General features: G+C 39.9%; 1 protein-coding gene across 1 annotated transcript in view; it reads right to left on the bottom strand.

The window, feature by feature from the left end:
- Positions 1 to 6,904: 6,904 nt before the first annotated feature.
- The window catches only part of LOC139698597 (xyloside xylosyltransferase 1-like), a 49,206-nt gene continuing 32,166 nt past the window's right edge, over positions 6,905 to 23,944 (bottom strand). Inside the window, exons 5-6 of the mRNA XM_071597440.1 lie at positions 9,854 to 10,158; positions 6,905 to 7,084 (exon numbers count right to left, since the gene is read on the bottom strand). Of these exons, the coding sequence (XP_071453541.1) occupies positions 6,905 to 7,084; positions 9,854 to 10,158 (485 nt within the window). The remainder of the gene's footprint in view (positions 7,085 to 9,853; positions 10,159 to 23,944) is intronic.

The following is a 23,944-nucleotide window of genomic DNA, read 5'->3' as shown; positions in this document are numbered from 1 at the left end:
ATGCCGTTCAATAAAGATCAAAATCACTGGTGCCTATTCGTCGTAAACTTCCGGGAGTTTTTATTCAGTTATTTCGATCCATTGGGCAGCACGGATATGGATTATGCCAGGCATTACAATTTATGCACGAATTTCTTAAAGAAGTGGAATGCGTTAAGTAAGGAAAAAATAGGTCCCAGTAAACTGAGAGCAATAAGGGTACCATTCGGCAAACAGAGCGATAGCTATAACTGTGGGGTGCATACGTGTTTTTTCATAAATCAGATAGCGAAAAATATGGGAACTGAACAAAAGTTTGATGCCGACGAGTACCGGAACAAAATTAAAACAAATATATTACAGTCCCTCCCTAAAGTTAACGAAATATACCCTTTGCGCGATCGGGGTAAAATCCGTGGAAGTACGACGTCGGTCGCCTACGATGTGTGTTCCCGATGGTATCATCTTTCTTGCGTAGAAAAAACTGCCACCGCTTCCGATTACGAAAATATGACTTGGTCGTGTATACTGTGCACTAAATGGATAACATTAGATATTCAATTAGTAGATATGGCAGACAGCTGATTAATTGGCCTTGTGGCTATCCCTTGGTTGTGCATCGTTTTAGCTTTGGACGCACATTATAAGTTTACAGGCGATTATATTTTGTTGAATTTTCTCCAACAGTATATAAGTTAACCTACTATCACAGGCACTGAGGTGCTTTCCGTCTATCTGAAAAAGCGTGGGACGGAAAGCCTCAGAAGAGACAGCGTAGGAACAATTAAAAATAGGAAAAGGGAGGCGGCAATGATGATACAGGGTCGCACTCAAACGTGGTAGGACTGATTTTCTCTGGCGCGAACGGAGCGGTGGAGGGGGGTCTGCCTGGCAGGGTAAGGTGGAGGGGGCTCTTAGCAACAGACCAATACCAAACTCAGTCGCCTGCGGGCTGTCGTTGAGTGAGGATACCGTTTTTAGTGAAGCAAGTTTTTTGTCCGCGTCGAAAAACAAAATGAATCTGAATTTAGAGCAACATTATTCCGTGAAGTTTTTGTGCGAAACTCGGGAAGACGGCAACTGAGACCCTCGATATGATCAAGCAGGCTTACGGGGACACTGCCTTAAGCCGTTTCACAGTATTTGAGTGGCACAAGTTGTTTAAAGAGGTAGGGAGCTCGTTGAAGACGACCACCGACCGGACGGCCGTCGACGGCAAGAACCGACACGAATGTGGACAGTGAGGTCACTGCTGAACACAGACCGACGCTTAACCAGTGAAGAAATTGCAGACCAGTTGGGTCTGTCTGCATCCAACGTCCAACGCATTATTTCACAGGATTTGGCCATGCGCAAGGTGTGCGCCAAGATGGTGCCGAAAATTCTGAGTGTCGACCAACAGGCAACGCGTGTGCGCATTTCCGAAGGTGTTAGCCAATTTGCACCAAGATGAAAATTGTTTGGACAATGTGATAACTGGTGATGAAACATGCTTTTTTCAATATGACCCCGAATCGAAAAGACAATCCGCGGAATGGCACATTTCCGCGTCCCCACGTCCAAAAAAGGCTTGCATGAGCAAATCAAAAATCAAAACATTGTTGATTGTGTTTTTCGACCGTCATGGAGTGGTTCACAAGGAGTTTGTCCCACAAGGGGAGACTGTGAATGCGAACTTTTACGTGCAGGTGCTCACCCGCCTCCGAAAACGCGTGAAAAGAGTCCGACCGGCCATCGCAAACTGCTGGGTGCTTCATCATGACAACGCGCCGTGCCATGGCGCGCTCGTCGTCAGACAGCTCCTGGCCAAATACGGCGTTGCCACGTTGCCGCACCCGCCCTATTCTCCCGATCTGGCACCACCGGACTTCTTCTTCTTCCCCTGATGAAAAGACAGCTCAAGGGACGACGTTTTGACTCGATAAAGGCCGTTCAAGAGGCTTCGACGAGGGTCATCAACGGCATCCCCAAAGAAAATTTCCAGCGGGCGTACGGGGAATGGGAGCAACGTTATACCAAGTGTGTAGCAGCTCAAGGAGCATACTTTGAAGATTATTAAGTCGCTGTAAGTATATCGTCAATAAAATTCTTATAAAAAAATCAGTCCTTCCACTTTTGGGTGCTACCCTGTATAGGATCTGCGGTCCATTCCATCTATCTGACGAAGCGGGGGGCTGAATGACTTCGGAAGATTAAATATGCTTATTTACACCAAGACAATTTCATGCTACTGAAATATAACGGATTTCATAAGGGTAAAAAACTGAAAATGTTGTAAAAATTCCTCTATTTCACTGTAGGTTTCGGGAGATGCTCCCTTTTTAATTAAGGGAAAAGGCGACCGGTTTCTCACATGCCTCCCTGGGACCTCTTTTTCGCTCGTTTCTTCTCCAAGCATAAAGAGAAACGCATCTAGCGAGTAACCTCTTCGGGTGACGTGGAATAACTCGCAGATATACTATAACCGTGATGTATTAATGTATACTACTAATAAACGAAAAAAAGGTAACCATACATACCTTCTAAAAACTTTTAATCTAATCCCATCTTCGCAGCTCAAGACCCCAGAGAAAGAAAATAGAGAGAAGTGAAGAATCAGGGGGAATTGTGAAAATGAGGAATTCATGGCCGGAAAATGGTGCAAAAATGAAAAAAACACGTATAACACTAAATTAAGAAACAGATTGCTGAAATGGTGTATTTTTCATTAAAAAATTGGTCTACTATGTGACACTGAGGAAGAAAAAAAAGGTCGTATTAGAGAGACTATTGAGTACATAAAAGAACAAACTTGAAAAATCCTATCTCCATGGCCTAAGTTCAGTGTCGTGTCGTAGTCACTTTTGGTGAACCCTGGCTACTATACTAGGCCATGAGCATAGGGTAAGCGAAAGATTGCCGAAAGTTAATGTGATGCCTAGTGCGTATTGTAAAACTTAGAGAAAAAAAATTTCTGGTTTAGGAGATATTGTGAAGTACTTTGTGTTTTTCCGTGTGAGATGACGACCATGGTGACGTTATTGGCCCCTGGTTACTAAACTAGGGCAGGAGCATGGGGTAAGCGAATGACTGCCGAAGGTATAGGTGGTGCAAAGTGTGTATTGTGAAATTTAGAGAAAAATATGTTCTGGTTTAGGAGATATTGTGAAGTTTTTTGTGATTTTTCGTATGAAAAGACGACTCTGGTGACGCTATTGGGCTCGGGTTACTAAACTAGGGCATGATCATGGGGCAAGCGAAAGGCAGCAGATAGACTATATTGAGTTTAATGTTTATGCCAAATTTTTGGAAAAATATGTTTTTGTTCTGGAGATATTGTGAAGTACGTTGTTTTTTTCGTGTTAAAGGACGACGCCGTTGATGATAGTGGGCCCTGGGTCCTAAACTAGGCCATGAGCATAGGGTAAGCGAAAGGTTGAATATAGAGGAAAGAGGGGTTAGTGTTTGTGCCAAATTTTAGAAAAAATAATGTTCTGGTTAAGGAGATATATTGAAGTTCTTTCTTATTTTTTGTGTGAAAGGGCGACTCTGGGTTTTATGCCTACGTCGTGATAGAGTAGGGAGTGCCGAGCGTTTTGGGTGATTTTCAAGAAAAGTACTTTTCTAGTTTAGCAGATATTGTCGAAAACGTTTTCGTTACGACCTCTTAGTTTTCCCTATAAAAGACGACCTCCCGCTTGGGCTATCTTCAGTGTAGATGTCTTTCTAGGGCCGTATATCATATACTACATAACTCATCCCGGTCTTAGAATTACAAGTGATTACAGGGAGTATTACTGAGTATAATATGTCCGTTGTAGTGAGATTACTGCAATGGTTTAGGGGATTTACTTAGTTACTCCGTGCAAGAATATTTACGTTGGTATGACTGGAGAATCCAGAGCTCCAACGGCCGGTAGATAGTCGTGGGCTAGCTCTCCGATGGCCAAGTTCAGTTAACTCGAATGAAATACAGTGTTAAGATGAAGTGGAGGCATAAAGGAGATTCCATGGTGACTGCACACCTCAGCGCTCAATATAGTTCAAGCATTTTCGAGGAGTGGATAAGCCCATCTTATACCCATTTCTGCATATATTGGAAAGACATTGTAAGTCAATTGAGTATTTTTAAGCACTCCAAGAGCTTAAAAATTCAATTTTGCAAATTTAAGCACTGCATCTTCCAACATGCTTCTTTTGCCATATTTGTTTCCAGTCTTAATTTATTATTTAACACCTTGTACTTCATTTTCCCTAACTCTCTGTTTACATTCTTCCATTTTCTCCTCTCCTCTTTGGAATCATCTCATTTGTGATCCATGGTTTCCAAGTCATTATCCAATTAACAGGTCCAATAGTTTCTTTTGTGTCTTCCATTATCCATTTTTTGATACATTACCATTTTACCTCAATAGTACTCTATACCTTCATCCATTAATTTCTCTACAGCCAACTGATACTCCTTTCTTGTCAATCCATTAAAATGCTTCTACATTCCATTTCATATCCCACCATCCCTACCCTATCTTTTTGAAACGCTACATTTCATAACAACTAAATTGTGGTCAGAGACCACATACGCTCCTGGGAAGCTGTGTGAATTGATCACAAGGTTCCTACACCTGTGCCTAACCAGAATATAATCTTATTTCATTCTGAGTCAAATGGCATTTTCCATGTATACCTATGCCTTTTGTGGTGTCTAAAACAATTGTTGGAGATGAGTGACCCCTGTGTCCTGAAGGACTCAATTGATTTCTCGCCTCGGGCTTTCCTCATGCCTAAACCATAGTCCTCTTCCTCATCACCATCTCTTCCTTTGCCTTTTATCGCATTCCAATCCCTCATTACTATCATATGTTTTCTCACAGGAAGACACACAATTATATGATCGTATATATCCTATCGCCTTGTTTCTCCTTATGGTTGCTCGGTGGCACATAGCCCTGAACAATGACCAAGTTCGTCCGTTCTGCTTTTATCTCTACTGGTAATATTCCTTCCGTTGCTTGTTCTATTTGGACCATGCTTCTTCCTACCTCTTTATTCAATATTATGGCAACCCCTCATTGCCTCTCATCCCGTCATATGATGTAGAGGAAGATAGCTTAGGTCCAGGCATACTCGACGATGAGATAGAAAGGGCATCAAGGGAGATGAAACTAAATAAGTCCGTGGAGGTGGATAACATTCCCGCGGAACTATTGAAATGTTTAGGAAAATGTGGGACGAAGAGGCTATATGGGCTATTTCTTAGTATTTATGAGGAAGGAATGTGGCTGGAAGACTTTGTGAGATCAGTTTTAGTTCCTATTCCTAAAAAGGTAAAGGCTACATCATGTGAGGACTACAGGACAATAAGTTTGATATCCCACGCGGCTAAAGTTGTTCTCAAGATCATAAACAAAAGGATATACAGTAGGGCAAAAGATTACTTAGGGGATGATCAGTTTGGGTTTAGGAAGGGAAGAGGTACACATGATGCCATTGCAGTAATGAGATTAATTGAGAGGAATATAGAACACAACCAGGAGGTATTTGCCTGTTTCGTAGATTTTGAAAAAGCGTTTGATAGAGTGAATTGGGAAAAACTAATGGGTATATTGCAGACAATAGGAATAGAGTGACAGTCAATGCAGAAGCTGTGCTCTGAATATTCATATGGAGTTTGTATATTCCTTGTAAACTCACTGACTCAAAACGTTCTACTACATCAATGGGGTATGTTCTCATGCTATCAATTCACATAGATTCTGCATTCCCAATAGAATGGATTTACATTGGCTTTTCCACCGGGGTACATGACAGTAAACAGATAAATATTTGGTTTGTTTTTAAATATTAAGGATAACTTACCCATATAATTCTTCTTCCTCAGCCCTTTTTGAAGAGAACACAATGTCCGAAGAGGGCAGTTGAAGAATACACTCCACTCGTGAAACTGGTAAACATGAAAAACGAAATGTGGATGGCTGTATATGAAAGTACACAATAACATCGACAGGGAATGAGGAGGAAGATGCAGCTGAAGGGAAGGAATTGCTTCCACCATACATATTACATCCTGTCCTGCCACCAATTCCGCCAACCCCTCCACTACCAACAGCTGAGCCATCAAGATCCTTTGAGAAGATTTTTCTCCCAGGCCCTAAAACAACAATAAAAATAATTATCCCCACTCTAATGCCACCGTCACAATGGAATGTGTGATGTTGACAATGGCAAGTAAGTAAATAGCATTCAAACTTAGGGTCTTTCCCATGATTATTATTATTATTATTACAAGGAATATATTGAAATTACTAGAGTAGAATGGTGGGTTGCAGTAAACCAATCCTAAGATTAAAATACTGCTGATGATGACAGGGAATCTATTGATAAAGTTTTGAATAAACATAAAATTCTACTTCATTATAGATATTTCAACATGTAGTGAAACCACCAAATTTATTCTAAACAGCTCAGGATATTGAAATCATTGCAAATATCAAGACAAGTTTGCAGTAATAACAAAAATCCATACCTGATTCATCACTATCCAATTAAACAATTCAATTATGTATGAACTTTTCAAAGAGCTTGAAATAATTATAGTTTTTACTCAATTCATTCAAGAAAAACCCATGCTTGGATTTGGAAGTGATTTATTACAAAATAAAGCCAGCTAAACAGCCAATATTTGATGGAATTATAATCTCAACCGGAAGACCATAACATTATCTCATCAGTAAGTTTGCAGAAAAACGCGCATGTTACTCTTAAAATTTAAAATAAATATATCAAATGTGGTCCACACACCTATTCCACCAACATTTGTGGATGTTTTGCCATGAGAGGGCGCTGGTTGATTGACTATAGGTAATGGTATAGGCTCCAGTGTCTGCTCAAGGAATTCTAATATGTGAGGACTGATTATAGTCTCCTCTGGAATGCTCTGGAGTGTCATTCAAGCAAAGAGACTGGCCTTATTAATGCCTCCACCTTTTGTTCGCCTCGAACTGTGCTGTTGCTGTGGCAAGTGGACGGATCCTTCAGTGAAGCCACTAGGGGGGCCCATATCTGGACCCAAACGTGGAGATGGTGCCATGGGTAGTTCTTCATGTAGAGTTTTTGATTCATAGTGAACCTTTAAAAGGAAGGGTCACACGATGAAGAACTCATACTCTTCTTATAATTCAGTATTATCCTCTCAATTAATTTTTTCTAATGATGCTAAATCATTGCAATTATTATAATAGGTCATTTTATGTTTAAGGTAAGTTTTGGATGAGCACAATAACCAAATATTTCTCTTGTCTCTCCCAACAAAACACAACCCAACACCCTTCTCTACAAAAAAGTCCCTCTTCATCTCTGCATACTTCCTTCCTCTCCTCATTCCTTCCAATATCCCTCTCCTATATCTGCCCCTTCTTTGTTTGCCTAACCTTCTCCCCTCTATCACAATCTTCAACATTCCACTGCCAATCAATATGCTTTGCATCCATTTTGTCTGTCTCCTTATGATTTCTCTCAACAAACCCTTTTCCTCCCCCACCACACCAAAGACCTCTTCACTTGTTTCCCTTTCTGTCCACTTCACCTTCTCCAATCTCCTTCACACCCACATTTCAAAAGCCTCTAATCTATGCCTATCATGTTGCTTCAATGATCACGATTCTGTGTCATACATAACTATGTTCTGTACCAAAGTCTTAACAAATGTTTCCTTAACATCAAACAAATGTCAAAAGGTGCATTACTAAAGAGCACTTTCAAGGACAAGAACTTAAAAATGAATGTGAAATAATTATCTTAGTTCCATGCTTTTCACATCCTGTAAATAACGAATGCTTCTAATGATCTCATTGAAAACTAGTCCATTCTCCTGAAATATAGATTTCATTTTTCTTTCATTATGGATATCACCTTCAAAATTGGATTGATACTTTGGGTGAAGAGCTTGCTAAGTGATATTAAGCATAAACATGGCTCCTTTTCCATTTCCTTTAAAAAATGGCCAGTTATTTGAAGGGGTAGTCGAGTTGAAAATCATATAGTTATAGACATAACTCTACAAATAATATTTGGTTTTTATTTATCATTTCGTAGCTAATGAAAATTAATCATGAAAGTTGAACAAAAATCACAATATAAAGCTTCATCTTAAAGGCTTGTCATCATATAAAGATTAGAATTTTTTGACTCTGGCACCAAAAAGGACACATTTTTGTGACAGTTTGTTTCTGCCAAACCTATGTAGAGTAGCAATCATAAGTAGAGTTTTTGTTACTTTTCATACTTCCTACTCTCAGATTTTAAATCTAGCAGTTTTCTTATGGTGCAATTCTTTTTCTCAGAGAAGCAAGCCAAAATTCTGTGTGGAGAGAGTCTGCTGAAGGCAAAGAAAATTAGGTCAAGAGATAAAAATGGAAGGTATAATTGGAGGACATGAACCGATATATGTACGCTAATAGCAAAGGTCCAATCAAGTTATATTGCTGAGGCATGAGAAATATATAAAGAGAGGAAAAACCAGAATATTTACTACAAAAAGAATGATGGATCAGGAAGTTGGGAATGTAATAAGAGAAAAAAAAAGTGAAAGAGTTTACGATAGGGAAGACCTAAATGTAGACCAAGGGAAATAAAATGTAGAGCAAAAAGTATATTTGGCTCTATTTTGCATTGGACAATAAATAATATTATTACAACGAATTTAAAAACAAAAAATTGGATATCATACGATGGTTCTCTAAAAATTATTACCTAACAAATCAAATATTGGCAGACAGAAGTTGTCATCGTTACTTATTTCAAAATGGATGCAGGAACCTCAGATGTATTGGTCCATTCCCCAGATAACCCTCTCATGGTTTATTGTAGATATAAACGTCATGATTCATGTATCACTTTCTCAATCCTGCCCAGCTGACAAATGCTAATTGAATTATGGATTTACTGGGAGAAATAATCAGACAGGATAAATGAATGCAAAGCATATTATTTGCCAATGGGATGTTGAACATTGTGTTAGCGGGGAGAATGTTAGGCAAAGCAGGATGGGGCAGGAATAGTACAGGGAAGCTGAGTGGAATGAAATGTGGAAGTGAATGCATGGAGAAGAAGAGTACCTTTTGGTGGAGTAAATATTGGGTTGTGTTTTCTCAGGCATGGCAAGAGTATAATTAGGTTTTTGTGACCATCCAAAACCTATATTAACTAGTAGATTACCTTTAGTAATAATATTAATTTATTTAGACTTTACTTCATGGCCCCAACATATACAGAATAATTTGAGATCCATAACAGGTAGTTGACTCAGATTTCAAAGTCAAAACTAAATCGGTCATAATAATAATCATTTAATATTTTCAATTTTAAGAGTTTTAACCCTTTAAGCAGTAAGCACTATATCTATAATCATATCTATCATAGGAAGCATATCTATAATAGGTAGCTGATTAAGATTTCAAATTCGAAACCAAATCAGTCGTAATACTGACCATTTCAAAGTTTCAATTAAGAGAGTTTTAACCCTGTTAGTAGCAAGCACTCTTTCCCATATTTAATTGAAACTCTTCCACACTGCTTTCTAATTAATTAATTGTTAATTTTGTGTTCATTTTAACATATTTGGTTCATTTAGGTTCATATCTATCACTAAGCCTTTTTATATATCCTACCATATGCAGGTTTCTGGTGTATTCACATGCATTAATTGGGAATATTAATGGAGAATTATGAAGTACATAAAAACTTGCTGACGGTCTGTCACAATATACATAGGTCAAAGTATTTTCACAAAATTTTATTTTATATAACTTGGAAAGGGGGAATTACAGTTTCCATGATATACTTCCACTTTTCCATCACATCTAAAATACTTTTCAAATACATCAGCATACTCTCTTACTTCAGCCCACTTGGTGCACAATTGTCGGTTCCAGACACAAGGTATGATGTGTATTAGCTCGGGATATTCTGCTCCTAATAGTGTGTAAAAATCTTGGTCACCAAAGCCACTTACAAATGAATATTTTTTCACGAAATCACCCACTGACGTAACACGTCCGTTAACTTCTTCTTTCAATTTTTTTATTTCTTCAGAGTCCTGAGGATTACCTATAATGTCATCACCAATGAATTTTGCAAATATTCCTGACCGTAGTATCCTTTCCAAATTCAAAAGTAAAATCCCACTGTTGACACCAGGGAACCCTGAAATCATCAGGATGTGAACATGAATGGTTTGATACATTGAAATTGGTCAATGGACAAAAAAGAATATAAAAATGGAATGATAAAATTTAATTACAAATCTGCCATGTGAATAAAAATTGTTTCATTTTTCCTATCAATGTATCCCTTTGGACAGATCCATTGTGCATATGTGAGACGATGTTTTTTAATAAAATTTTCTCTCCAAATTTTTTATGTCTTTTCTCTTGAGGAAGTCAAGTTTTCAATTTAAAGGTGCCAAAGTACATTAATTAAACTAAATAGTAAAAAACCTAACTCAGTGCAAGTGATGTAGGTAGAGAGGTAACAATGTCTGGATGCCAGAAAATGCCATTTTTGGGCGACATTGATTTTGTTTAATTGATATGACGTTGTGAAAGACCTCCAAGTATTCCAAATCGGTGGAAGACGACGAGTATTCCGATTGAGGAAAATTCGACGGAACATTCCGGGTGAAGCGTTTCAGGACCGTTTCAAAAAGTGGATGCACCGTTTGGATAAGTGTATACGTTGGGGACTACTTTGGAGGGGACCCTGGCCGAGCTTTTTTTTGTAGGGGAAGTATTTTATTGTAATAAAAGAGTTCGGGAGCTTTTTGAACAGACTCAATAGCCTCGGGGATCCCTTATCACAATTTCTTGTCACTTCACCTACTAGGAGCGATTCTTGATCAATTAACAATAAATATTCCCGAATAAGTCTTAAGTATGGAAACTTTAAAATGAATCATTGACCACAGTGTAGTAACTGCTAAGTTTCCGCCACATGGGGTCCGAAATAAACAGTTTAAAAGAAAAATTTAATCATTAAAGAAGGGCACTACAATGCGGGAGACGGAATCATTTTGCAAGTTATAAGATAGATAGTAATCACCAAAATATTGAGGGCACGTGGTTCACTTCCTTGAGATCACGCGCTCAACAGTCAAAAAGCTCATTGTCAGGAAATTTATATAAGGTACCGCATATTTCTCGTATGTTTTTCACCCATGAGAGATCGGGAGTGAGAGTAGCGCCTAGGCATGTAATTGAGTCTTAACATTCCATTTCGGTGTTCCCAATGCAGTAGGCGTTCGCGAGGGAATTGCTCTTGTTCCAAACAATAATAACTACGCACTTTTTTAAGTTTAATTATAATTGCTAAGTGTCGTACCAGCGTTGTATAGCATTAACGTCATCTGATAATGCCGCTGTGTCCTCAGGGCCACGGGTATCACGGTAAAATACCTCATCATTGGCAAATAAACGTATCTTACTGGCGAATACTTAGTCAATGTCGTTAACGTAAAGTAGGAACAAAAGAGGTCCATTAACACTTCCCTGGAGAACACCTGAAGTAACTTCTACTGCATTTGAGCTCACTCCATCTATTGCTACTCTTTGTACCCGACCATTCAATAAGGCTTTCATCCAACCCTTGAAATTTTTATCCATGCCAAATGCTTCTAGCTTTGCGAGTAGTTAATTATGAGGTAGCTCATAATTAACTACTCGCATTGAGCCTCTCATTAACTCAATATTGAGCCGGCAGCATGGTCGGATATGCTATCTTATTCTTCATGGTGGGAATCATTATAGATTGGGGTATATCAATATTGCAGGGCATGTTACTTTGAACTTGTCCACATCGTAGAAATAATTTGACAGTGAAGTACGTTTCGACTATACCGAATTTAACCGAAGAGGCATTTCGATTCATGCCACAAAAATACGTACCTATATTTGAATGGTGTTTCAGATTCGACTGATTACATTTTTAGATGCATGCGGTATCGAAAGTGCTCGATCCCTCGAACGACCACTCCGGGTACACCAGGTAATAAATGAATATACTGGCCCAGAGAACATCCTTAGGAGAAAGGCAATGCGCAGATTAGGTAAAAAAAGGAGGAAAATCTTTCTTAAAATTATGACAAACTTACCTTTGAATGTTAGTGTTTTATAATATCACTTCTGTTATTATGAAGATAAGATATTAATTTCTTGCTTAGCGTGTTCCGACATTGTTTTTGAAATTGCAATGGGAGACTGCAGCTTTTGATAGACTTTAAGCGAACAGGTACACAATATGAAGAATTCTGCATGTCCGGGTTTTCACCGCGTTGTTGTTTGAAGCCGACAACAGTTTCGCCGAAGTTTCATCCGGCGTCTTCAGGTCGAAGAACATCTTCGACTTGAAGACGCCGGATGAAACTTCGGCGAAACTGTTGTCGGCTTCAAACAACAACGCAGTGAAAACCCGGAGATGCAGAATTCTTCAAGCCACCGCCGCGAAAATCTACGCAGCCAGGTACACAATATTTAACATAAAATAAACTTACATAAAAGTATAAAGACCATTTTCACTCAAGGACTCCCCAATTTTTGTGACTGAATTAAAATATTTATTTTAACTGAGAAGCATGCTTGTAAGTAAGATCCAGTACAGTCACAACTATGCCTATATTGCAGTCAGGTGTTGAATTTACTAAATTCTCTCTACAGTTCAACCATTCTGTCCACAAACTTTATGCTTCGAAATGAACAAGATCCTAGAACTAGAATTATGTAGGTACGATATGAATTGGTATCTCAGCGACATGCAACATTAGATCAATAACTATGGGATACTGGACTATTTAATTGAAATTAGAAAAAGTACGCACACTATAAGAATAACATAAAAGTATACAAACCATCTTCGATGAAAGGCTCTCCGATTTTTGTGTCTGGATTAGAAGTCCTATATGAATGGAAAGCATGCATATAAATAGAAGCCAATTCTGGCGCGATCCCAAGGATGGCTTTTAAGTCGAATTTATAAAATTCTATCCATAATTCTGCATTGTCGCCAAAATATTTCATGTCCTCATCCGGCATTAAAACTTTGTGCTGGTCTAAGTGAAGCACAAGCATTAGGCGAAATATTGGGGCGAAAACATGAAGGAAGACTTAAAACAAGATTGTTTTGCGACACGAGCAAGGTCTCAAAATGTGGTGCAATCCCGTATGTTCCACGTTTTGCGCGTTTTTAAGCTCTTGGAGTGCTTAAAAATACTCAATTGACTTATAATGTCTTTCCAATATATGCAGATATGGGTATAAGATGGGCTTATCCACTCCTCGAAAATGCTTGAACTAAATTGAGGGTTCAGCTGTGCAGTCACCATGGAATCTCCTTTATACCTCCACATCATCTTAACACTGTATTTCACTCGAGTTAACTGAACTTGGCGAGCTAGCCCACGACTATTCACCGGCCATTGGAGCTCTGGATTTTTCAGTCATACCAACGTAAATATATTTGCACGAAGTAACTAAGTAAATCCCCTAAACCATTGCAATCATCTCACTACAACGGACATATTATACTCACAGACACTCCCAATAATCACTTGCAATTGTAAGACCGGAATGAGTTATGTAGTATATGATATACGGAAAGACATCTACACTGAAGATAGACCAAGCGGGAGGTCGTCTTTTACAGCGAAAACTAAGAGGTCGTTAAGAAAATGTTTTCGACAATATCTGCTCAACTAGAAAAGTACTTTTCTTGAAAATTACCAAAAACCATCAGCACTCCTTACTCTATCACGACGTAGGCATAAAACCCACATCCATAGCCTAATTTAGAATCCAGGGCCCAGTCAACAGAGTCGCCCTTTCACACAAAAAATAAGAAAGTACTTAACAATATCTTCCAAACTAGAATATTATTTTAAAAAATATAGCAAAAAACACTAAACCCACTTTCCTCTATCAGCAACCTTTCGCTAACCCCACGCTCGTGGCCTAGTTTAGGACCCAAGGCCCACTATCGTCACCAGCGTCGTCCTTTCACACGAAAAAACAACAAAGTACTTCACAATATCTCCTGAACTAAAACACATTTTGTTTTCAAAAATTTGGCATAAACATTAAACTCACTGTAGTCTATCTGCTTCCTTTCGCTTACTCCATGCTCATGCCCTACTTTAGTAACCAGGGCCCAATAACGTCACCAGGGTGGACATCTCACACGAAAAAAACAAAGCACTTCACAATATCTCCTAAACCAGAACATTTTTTCTCTAAATTTTACCATAAGCAGTAAGCACAGCATATAATTTCGGCAGTCTTTCGCTTACCCCATGCTCCTGCCCTAGTTTAGTAACCAGGGCCCAATAACGTCACAAGGGTCATCATCTCACAAGGGAAAATGCAAAGTACTTCACAATATCTCCCAAAACAGAACATTTTTTCTCTATATTTTACCATAAACAGTAAGCACAACATAAAATTTCGGCAGTCTTTCGCTTACCCCATGCCCCTGCCCTAGTTTAGTAACCAGGGACCAATAACGTCACCAGGGTCGTCATCTCACACGGAAAAACACAAAGTACTTTGCAATATCTCCTAAACCAGAACATTGTTTTCTCTAAATTTTACAGTACACACTAGGTACCACATATACTTTCGGCAGTCTTTCGATTAACCCATGCTCATGCCCTATTTTAGTAACCTGGGCCCACCAAAAGTGACTACGACACGACACTGCAGTTGGCCCATGGATATAGTTTTTTTTCAAGCTTGTTCTCTTATGCACTCAATATTCTCTTTAATGCGACCTTTTTTTCTTCCTCATTGTCACATAGTAGACCAATTTTTTTATGAAAAACACACCATTTCAGCAATCTGTTTCTTAATTTATTACTTACAGGTGTTTTTTCATTTTTGCACCATTTTCCGGCCACGGATTCCCCATTTTCACAGTTCCCCCTGATTCTTCACTTCTCTCCATTTTCTTTCTCTGGTGTCTTGAGCTGCGAAAATGGGATTTGATGAGAAGTTTTTAGAAGGTATGTGTGGATAACTTTCTTTTGTATTATCAGTAGTATTCATTAATACATCACGGTTTTAGTATATCTCCAAGTTATTCCACATCACCCGACGAGGTAACTCGCTAGATGCGTTTCTCTTTGTGCTTGGAGAAGAAACGAGCGAAAAAGAGATCCCCGGGAGGCATATGAGAAACCGCTCGCCTTTTCCCTTAATTAAAAAGGGAGCGTCTCCCGAAATTTACGATGAAATAGATGAATTTTTTCAACGTTTGTTTTTATTTTTTTACCCTTATGAAATCCGTTAATATTTCAGTAGCATGAAATTGTCTTGTTGTAAATAAGCATATTTAATCTTCCCAAGTCATTCCGTCCCCCGCTTCTTCAGATAGACAGAGTGGACCGCAGATCCTATATCATCATTGCCGCCTCCCTTTTCCTATTTTTAATTGTTCCTACGCTTTCTCTTCTGAGGCTTTCCGTCCCCCGCTTCTTCAGATAGACGGAATGCACTTCAGTGCCTATAAAATCATGGCCACCTCTCTTTTCCTATTTGTATTGGTTCCTACGACGTTGTACTTCCACGGATTTTACCACGGTCGCACAAAGGGCATATTTCGTTAACTTTAGGGAGGGACTGTAATATATTTGTTTTAATTTTGTTCCGGTACTCGTCGGCATCAAACTTTTGTTCAGTTCCCATATTTTTCGCTATCTGATTTATGAAAAACACGTATGCACACCACAGTTATAGCTATCTCTCTGTTTGCCGAATGGTACCCTTATTGCTCTCAGTTTACTGGGACCTATTTTTTCCTTACTTAACGTATTTTGCTTCTTTAAGAAAGTCGTGAATAAATTGTAATGCCTGGCATAATCCATATCCGTGCTGCCCAATGGATCGAAATAACTGAATAAAAACTCCCGGAAGTTTACGACGAATAGGCACCAGTGATTTTGATTTTTATTGAACGGCATTAATATAATTTTCTCTTTGAACTTAAGCTTGGCGACTAAACCCTTGGACGTGAAGTTCCCTAGTAGGGCATAACTGGAATTTTCGCAAGGGATATAAATAATGTCCCTTTTGTTTTTTTCAAGGACTAGGGTGGCGAAGATATCTATAATGCAATTACAAAGCCATTGTTTTGGGGACAGCGAAAGGAAGTCTTCCAAGTACACGCGGGTATCTTTGCCAACGTATCCTAAAACGTATGACCTTCCTAATTCCGAACAGTTATCGAAGTAACTATTGTCAGAAACTATGCTATTTTCGTGGAAAGTAAGAGGCCGATGACTTATGGCTACCCTGTCACCCTTATTAACCCAATAACTGGAATCACTTGCCTCCTCCATTGGTCCCCCTTGATCTACAAAGATTTCGGGCTGCTTCACGGTCTCCACTTTGAAATCAGTGATCCCTTCTCCAGTAAAAGAAGTTACCCTTAATTTTCCTGTTCTTCGTTTCCGTTTTCCTTAAGGCTCCTACGCCATAAAATTACCTAGACTTTCAAATTTACTGGCCTTGTGGCGTTTACTTTATGCGGGGGGGATTTGTAAAAAAATTTCCTTTGCTCGAGAGAAGACATGGGGTTTGATTGGCCTTAAAAAATCTACCGCACAGCAAATGTAAATTATAATCCAGAATCGTGTTTTTCACGACTCCGAACCACCTTTCCACGCTTGAGTTACTATATAGTGGTCCAAATGAAGATAATTCATCTCTGCCCTTCAAAATGTTCGACCAAAGAGGTACAAACGGTAAGAAATGCTTCAAAAAAGTAGATAAAAATTTAGGAGTGAAAAAGGGATTTGGATCCCCACAGAACTCAACGTTTGCATTTTCCGCAATGACAGTGAAAAGGAGATAAAAAGGACTACTCTTAAAAAGGCTGCTTTTACGGACCCGAGGAATGGAAAAATCTTTCCTGAAAGCGGTTGAAGGAGTCACTGAGCTCTGCGTAACCATATGTTGGATTTCACACACATCTGCATCCACCGCCTCGCCACGCCTCTCGCATTTCAATATAATGGAGAAATTTTTAAAAATATTTTCCAAGACGCTCATGGAATTTGACGTAACCATCAAGCCAATTACAGCTGCCAAGAATTTCCTGATTTTTTTTGGGATAAGCCTTAGCAAGATGTCGCGCCACCAAATGCATAAAATGAGCGCAGCAGATGAATACGGGAACTTCAATTTTGGCATCCGTCTTACCAATCAACATATCATAACAATCATACAAGTACTGTGAGAGGGTGCAACGTGACCAAACCAAAATTACAGCATTAATAATGGCAAATCTGAAATCACACACGATGCCATTAAATGTAGGTGAATTTACTTTTGTGACGGAGCTAGCGAAATGACGGAACTGAAATAGAAAGTTGGCTATCGCATTGGCATTGTGCCTATCGCTAATTAGCTCCAAAATGGGAACAATTACATTTCCTATATTAACAACTCCTGCGTAATAAAGAACGCGTTTTTGAAAACCGGGAAGGCGTTTCACGACAGACCCCGTTGCATCTAAGTGGAGATATTGTGCTTGCTTTCTTGGTGCTTGTGGCTTTCTTTCGACAAGGAAGCCACAAGACGAACTTGCTTCGTTGAAAAACAGTATACTGTTAAAGGGAGTCCTAAGAATTGGATGTATCTCTCTTCATCCTTTTTTTCTGCCATAAAAATTTGAATTAAATCATATACTGGATTATTGCTGAAATCCTTTTCGGCTTTGCTCTCCATCCGCGCGCGTTGTAGAACATTAAGAGAATACAAGCCTTGCAAATTCCCACTTTCCAAAGAACCCTCTTCTGAAGATAAAACCGCTCTACTTCGGAAAACAGATGGCTTCTCTTTCTTTAGAATTACTTTTGCAGCATTTCTATCTGATCCACGAAGAGGACGACAAAACTTTTCGGTGCCATGTTTTTCTTGGCCCTTGCTGAAAACTCTTAAGAACACCTCACCACTGTCACTTATGCTTGGATCGTCTACCATTATATTAAAGACCTTGCACTCTTTATGCTTACAATACGCCCGAATTACAATGCTACCATTGCCTCCTCGGAGGCGATAGTCTCGGACAAGGAGAACATAGCGCGAATAAATCGCAAAGAACTTTCTACTTAGCATATTAGACCATTTCCCTTCAACAAATTTTCCTTGAACAAATATTTCCTCCCACTCCTGACGGAAAAAATGAAACTGCCCTATTTCCCAATAACCATGACAGAGTTTTCGTTATGGTTATCATATTTTGCAGGCTCCTCTCTCAGGGATTTCCTCATAACCCTTTCTTGCTTAAGTTTGATATGTCTTTGTCATTTGCCAGGGTTTTTGTGCTAGCGCATAGTTGTTTACCTTTTGAGGATAAAGGGTGAAGCGCTTAATAGGGTAACAATTCCTTTCGGAAACTAGTGGCAAAGTGAGATATATTGTCATTTTAGAAAGAAGAGCAGACGTTGGCAAATCTAATTTGGTCTTTTGATGGACAACGCTATTACTCATTTATAATAATGATAGGTTACATTATACCCTGCTAGGCACCGCTAGGGTGTGGGACATGTGGGATGACTACTCACGTTTTTCTGATCGTTTATCGTCCGTGGGAAAAATTACATTAAAAAATACGATAAGTATTATAACCATGTAATGGTTATTTTTGTTAGATGTTTGTAAGCTGCTAGCTTACGTTAAATGGATTTTCTACGAATGCAAACGCTTCCGTGGGCGTTAAGCTGCTTTGTCCTCAGGGTTACGGATATCTCTGTAAACCAAAAAATCATCGGCCAATTAACTACGGAATTAATGTCCTTCGTTTCCTGGGTGACACATGAACGAGGGATATGTGGAAAGCTAACAAAAAATTGGAATTTAATAGAAGAGTCCTCGGTTAATGCGATGAAAAGGTGAAAGAGAAATGTGATCTTTCGCTGGTTAGGTCTCATTTAAAAAATGCTGCAAGTATATGGGATCCTCACGAGGTTGGATTGTTTGTCGACTTGGATCGCGTGCAGCGTGGATAGGAGTCAGATTTCTAAGACATTGTCATGACAAACCGAGTAGAGCATCAAAGTTATTACAGCTGCTAAGCTCGGAATCACTCACGGAAGGGAGTTAAATTACAGATTAAATCGCTCGCAGGAATTGAAATGACGTCTCTTCAAGGAATATGTTGAAAATGCTTTATTACTGTCATCGTACTACGGTAGAAAAGATCAAGTAAATAGCATCAGAGAGATTAAACATAGAACAGATAGAACTAAGGTGCAAATTTCCCGCGAAGAAAAGGGATTCCAACGATGTTGTCCGGCGGCGGTAGGGGTAAAAATATTCGGGTCAAAATTAGTCTGGCGTGTGTTCACTCTATGCCACACACCATGGCGGTGCCTTACAGAGCACTAAGAAAGTACTAAATATTGCCACGAAAAACCGAGGTCACCAGTCAAACATGCACAATCCCAATACACAGCTCGACACAAATGTCAGTTTGATTGTGCAGATTACCCAGAAAAAGAAGGCTCAGGGAACTGTTATAAATACAAGGCCTTATGTAAGCAGTGGAATCTGTCCACTGTAGGGCCATTCCGAGTCTTAATCAAACAATACTGTCGTTCTGCCCCCTAATAGTCGTGGTAATTATGTGTTCTACATCCTTACCTGAAATTGATGTCACATAGATTGGCCTGTAATTGCTGCGTACTTTCCTGTACCAACTAAATGCGGCGTTATGTTACCTACTTCACAATCTTTGTGTAACTTGGCTCCGCCAAATATTTGATAAAAATTAATGTTGACTAAGTTTTCCTAGAAATAGCCTTAACATTTACCACTGATATCAGCGAGCGCTTTACGAAAGGCTGCTTTTGCCATGGAACAACTTTCTACATCTACATAATACCCCGCAAGCCGCCGCAAGGGCGTGTGGCGGGGGGTGTTAGGTCACCAACCGTAAGAAGGAACAATACCACATGGAAAACAACAACATGGAAAATTACACCCACCGCAGCGCACACGCTCATGCAAAAATCCCTTCATCCAACACTCATGCAAACACATATACCACAAACCAACCAAAAACTACACCCCAGGATGCAGCACGAAAGCCACCAAACAACACGCAAGCTTTGATTGTATTTTTGTAAGAACTTACCGTGGTGACTAATGAGAACACTTCACCGGCAATGAACAGTTTTGCGTTGGACACCGTTTGTTGCCATTGTCATAACAGTATAAGTGGAATGCCCTGTGAACTAGAAACCCCAGCCACACACACTTGCAGGGCTATTGTGACTATGTATACGAAGAACGACTGCTGGAGTCTGAGTGCGACGGTGCATATATCCCTGTTATTTTATTGCAGTGGTTTAATCTAACAATATCATTTGATGCCGTAATCATTTACTTTGCCGCAAGGAAACTCATATGCCCCGTGAGCTTGAATTACATATGATGGAATCCGGATAGGATCCGTTTCTTTGTTATTTAAAGGAAGACAATTTCCGTGGCTTGGAGGCGTCTACCTGATTATCAAGAAAAACACGCCAAGTAATTGTCACACATGAATAAAAAAGTTACAATATTTTCTCAGTAATTAAGTGTATGCGTCACATAAAGGTATTCATAAGACAACATAGTATTAATTTTTTCGCACTAGAGCTTCATGACTTCTCCAGTTAAAAATATAAGTGCAACAGCGTTGCTTTCTTGCTCCTATCTACGGTGTTGAAGTACAAGTGGGGTTGGCAGTCGGCACCGTGAAAGGAAATGCGCAAACAGACGACACCGGTTTTTCCCGGGAAAGCATATTTCGTCGGCCTTAAACGACGAGATTAGGAATCTTTCCCTTCTTTCTCGCCTGAGGAGTTTTATGAAGGGGGTGGGTGCCAAGGAGGACCTTTGGAGGCATTGGGAACCTTTGGGGATTCCTTTGTTTCCTTCTCCTGGCAGTACGTGCTTAAAAAGGATACAGAACATCATTTCATTTCGAGGAAAGCTTGTGTTTACAATGAACACCATTATATGTCCAAAAAGGTGGGCAAAGAGGAGGGCCACCGTCATGCAGGGACAAGGGAAATAGGGAAAGCGAGGGGGAAGTGGAAATCCCAAGCTGGTCGGACAAACCCAAGTAAGAATGCAACGCAAAGAGCAAATACAGAATGAAAAGACTTTGATAAACCATAGGTTTTCACATAGCAACTATCCTCATGTCCGATTACTCGTTGCCTGCTACCGTGCACTTTCAATTACTATACTTTCACCTAAAAGAGTATCCCCGGCACGCAGCCTAGCGATGACGAGTATGGTACTAAAATATGTAAAAAAATATCTATCCCAAAATTTTCACTTCGTACAACATCGGAAGCTCTTTCAAAGTGATGTAAAAATCTTATGCTGGAACACTATATTCTCTCGATCGAACGATAAATATTGTGAACAAAGACTGCAACTTTGTGACGCAAGATTGACCCAGGAGGAGACCGAGCCTATTCTTCATGAATAACTCCTTACTATCGGGATGAGTTATTTCATATTAAGACATTTCACATACCTTGACCTTGCATGACGGGGACATACGAAACATAAGTCTGCTGTTCTCCGGTTTGAATGGAAGTGCGTTAGCATGGCTACATCCAGTTTGAGCATGTGGAAAGTGGAGGATGGTTACATATACAGGGTTGCACCCAAAAGTGGTGGGACTGATTTTCTCTGGCGCGAACGGAGCGGCGAAGGGGGGGCTGCCTGGCAGGGTAAGGTGGAGGGGACTCTTAGCAACAGACCGACACCAACCTCAGTCGCCTGCGGGCTGTCGTTGAGTGAGGACACCGTTTTTAGGGAAGCAAGTTTTTTGTCCGCGTCGAAAAACAAAATGAATCTGAATTTAGAGCAACGTTATTCCGTGAAGTTTTGTGCGAAACTCGGGAAGACGGCAACTGAGACCCTCGATATGATCAAAAAGGCTTATGGGGACACTGCCTTAAGCCGTTCCACAGTATTTGAGTGGCACAAGTTGTTTAAAGAGGGTAGGGAGCTCGTTGAAGACGACCATCGCTCCGGACGGCCGTCGACGGCAAGAACCGACACGAATGTGGACAGAGTGAGGACACTGCTGAACACAGACCGACGCTTAACCAGTGAAGAAATTGCAGACCAGTTGGGTTTGTCTGCACCCAACGTCCAACGCATTATTTCACAGGATTTGGCCATGCGCAAGGTGTGCGCCAAGATGGTGCCGAAAATTCTGCCATGGCGCGCTCGTCGTCAGACAGCTCCTGGCCAAATACGGCGTTGCCACGTTGCCGCACCCGCCCTATTCTCCTGATCTGGCACCACCGGACTTCTTCTTCTTCCCCCTGATGAAAAGACAGCTCAAGGGACGACGTTTTGACTCGATAAAGGCCGTTCAACAAGCTTCGACGAGGGTCATCAACGGCATCCCCAAAGAAAATTTCCAGCGGGCGTACGGGGAATGGGAGCAACGTTATACTAAGTGTGTAGCAGCTCAAGGAGCATACTTTGAAGATTATTAAGTCGATGTAAGTATATCGTCAATAAAATTCTTGTAAAAAAATAAGTCCTACCACTTTTGGGTGCCGCTCTGTAAAGTAAAAAAAAGATTAGTGCCCTGCAAGCCACCACTAGGATTTGCGGCTGGAGGTTAATACACAGCAGACCTATTTTTAGCAGATTTTTGCTACCCCTACCGCGGTCGGACAATGCAATTGTGATCCCTAATCGCACCTGGAAAAACTGAGACATGAAATATATTTTCCCAATACATAATCCGTCTTTTTCGGTGGACATGATTTCGCCTACCGTTGGAAGATGGGGTTATTATACATTTTGTAATAATATTATTTTAATGGCACATAATTAATATCATTATTAATCATACATCATTATTCTAATATACATCATTGACTAATATTTCATCGGGCCCAGGGAATGTATTGCGCTTAATGTGTTTTCAGCTAAATTTGAAATTTCCTTATTTAGCTAGATTTGTAAAACGTTGTTATGATTAACTTAGTACTGTATCCAAAATATTAGAGCAGCTAGGCTCGGAATCACTCGCAGAGCGGGGGTGAAATGAAAGATTAAATCTTTCGCAGGAATTGAAACGACGTCTCTTCAAGGAATGATGCTGGAAATGTTGTATTAGCCAAATCGCACTATGGTGGGAGAATTATGCAAATAAAATTACAGAGATTAAGTGTAGAACAGAAAGATTTAAGATGGCATTTTTTCCACAAACGATAGGGCATCATAATGACATTGTTCGACCGCGGTAAGGGTAAAAATATCCGGGTCAACATTAGCCTGGTGTGTTTTCACCCCCTGCCAAGCACCCTGGCGGTGGCTTGCTGGGTAAATATTAATATATAAAAAATGTATTATCTGAAATGTACGCATTGAATGGAGGTAACCATGAAATACCTTTCCTGATTCTCGGCGTACAAAGGGAGGTCACAGATGCAGTAGCATCTGATGCAGTTGACTATTCCTTCTCAACGTGAACGACATTGACTCCTTGGTTAATAGTAAGATACGTTTATTTGCCGACGATGTAGTGGTTTACCATGATATCCGCAATCCCGAGGACACAGCAGCATTTTCAGATTACCATAATGCTATACAATGCTGGTGCGACCCTTGGCAATTAAAATTAAACTTCGAAATATGCGTGATGATAAATTTTCAGAAAAATGGCGATTCCCACCCGAACGCCTACTCCATTGGAAACACCGACATGGAATGAGTAAATTGAATTAAATGCTTAGGCGTTACCCTGACTCATGACCTCTCGTGGGTGAAGCACATACGGGAAATTTGTGGATAAGCTAACAAAAAATTAGGATTTATCAGAAGAGTACTGGGTAAATGTGATGAAAAGGTGAAAGAAAAATGTTATCTTTCGCTGTTCTCCCGTTCTTCCTCTCCGCATCTCTTCTGCTCAAAGAAGT

The sequence above is a fragment of the Hetaerina americana genome, unplaced genomic scaffold (assembly GCF_022747635.1).
Source record: "Hetaerina americana unplaced genomic scaffold, ioHetAmer1.1.p SCAF_9, whole genome shotgun sequence".
In the NCBI taxonomy this organism is placed as follows: domain Eukaryota; kingdom Metazoa; phylum Arthropoda; class Insecta; order Odonata; family Calopterygidae; genus Hetaerina; species Hetaerina americana.
The sequence above is the reverse complement of the archived record's forward strand: the minus strand, read 5'-3'. Positions and strand labels throughout refer to the sequence as shown.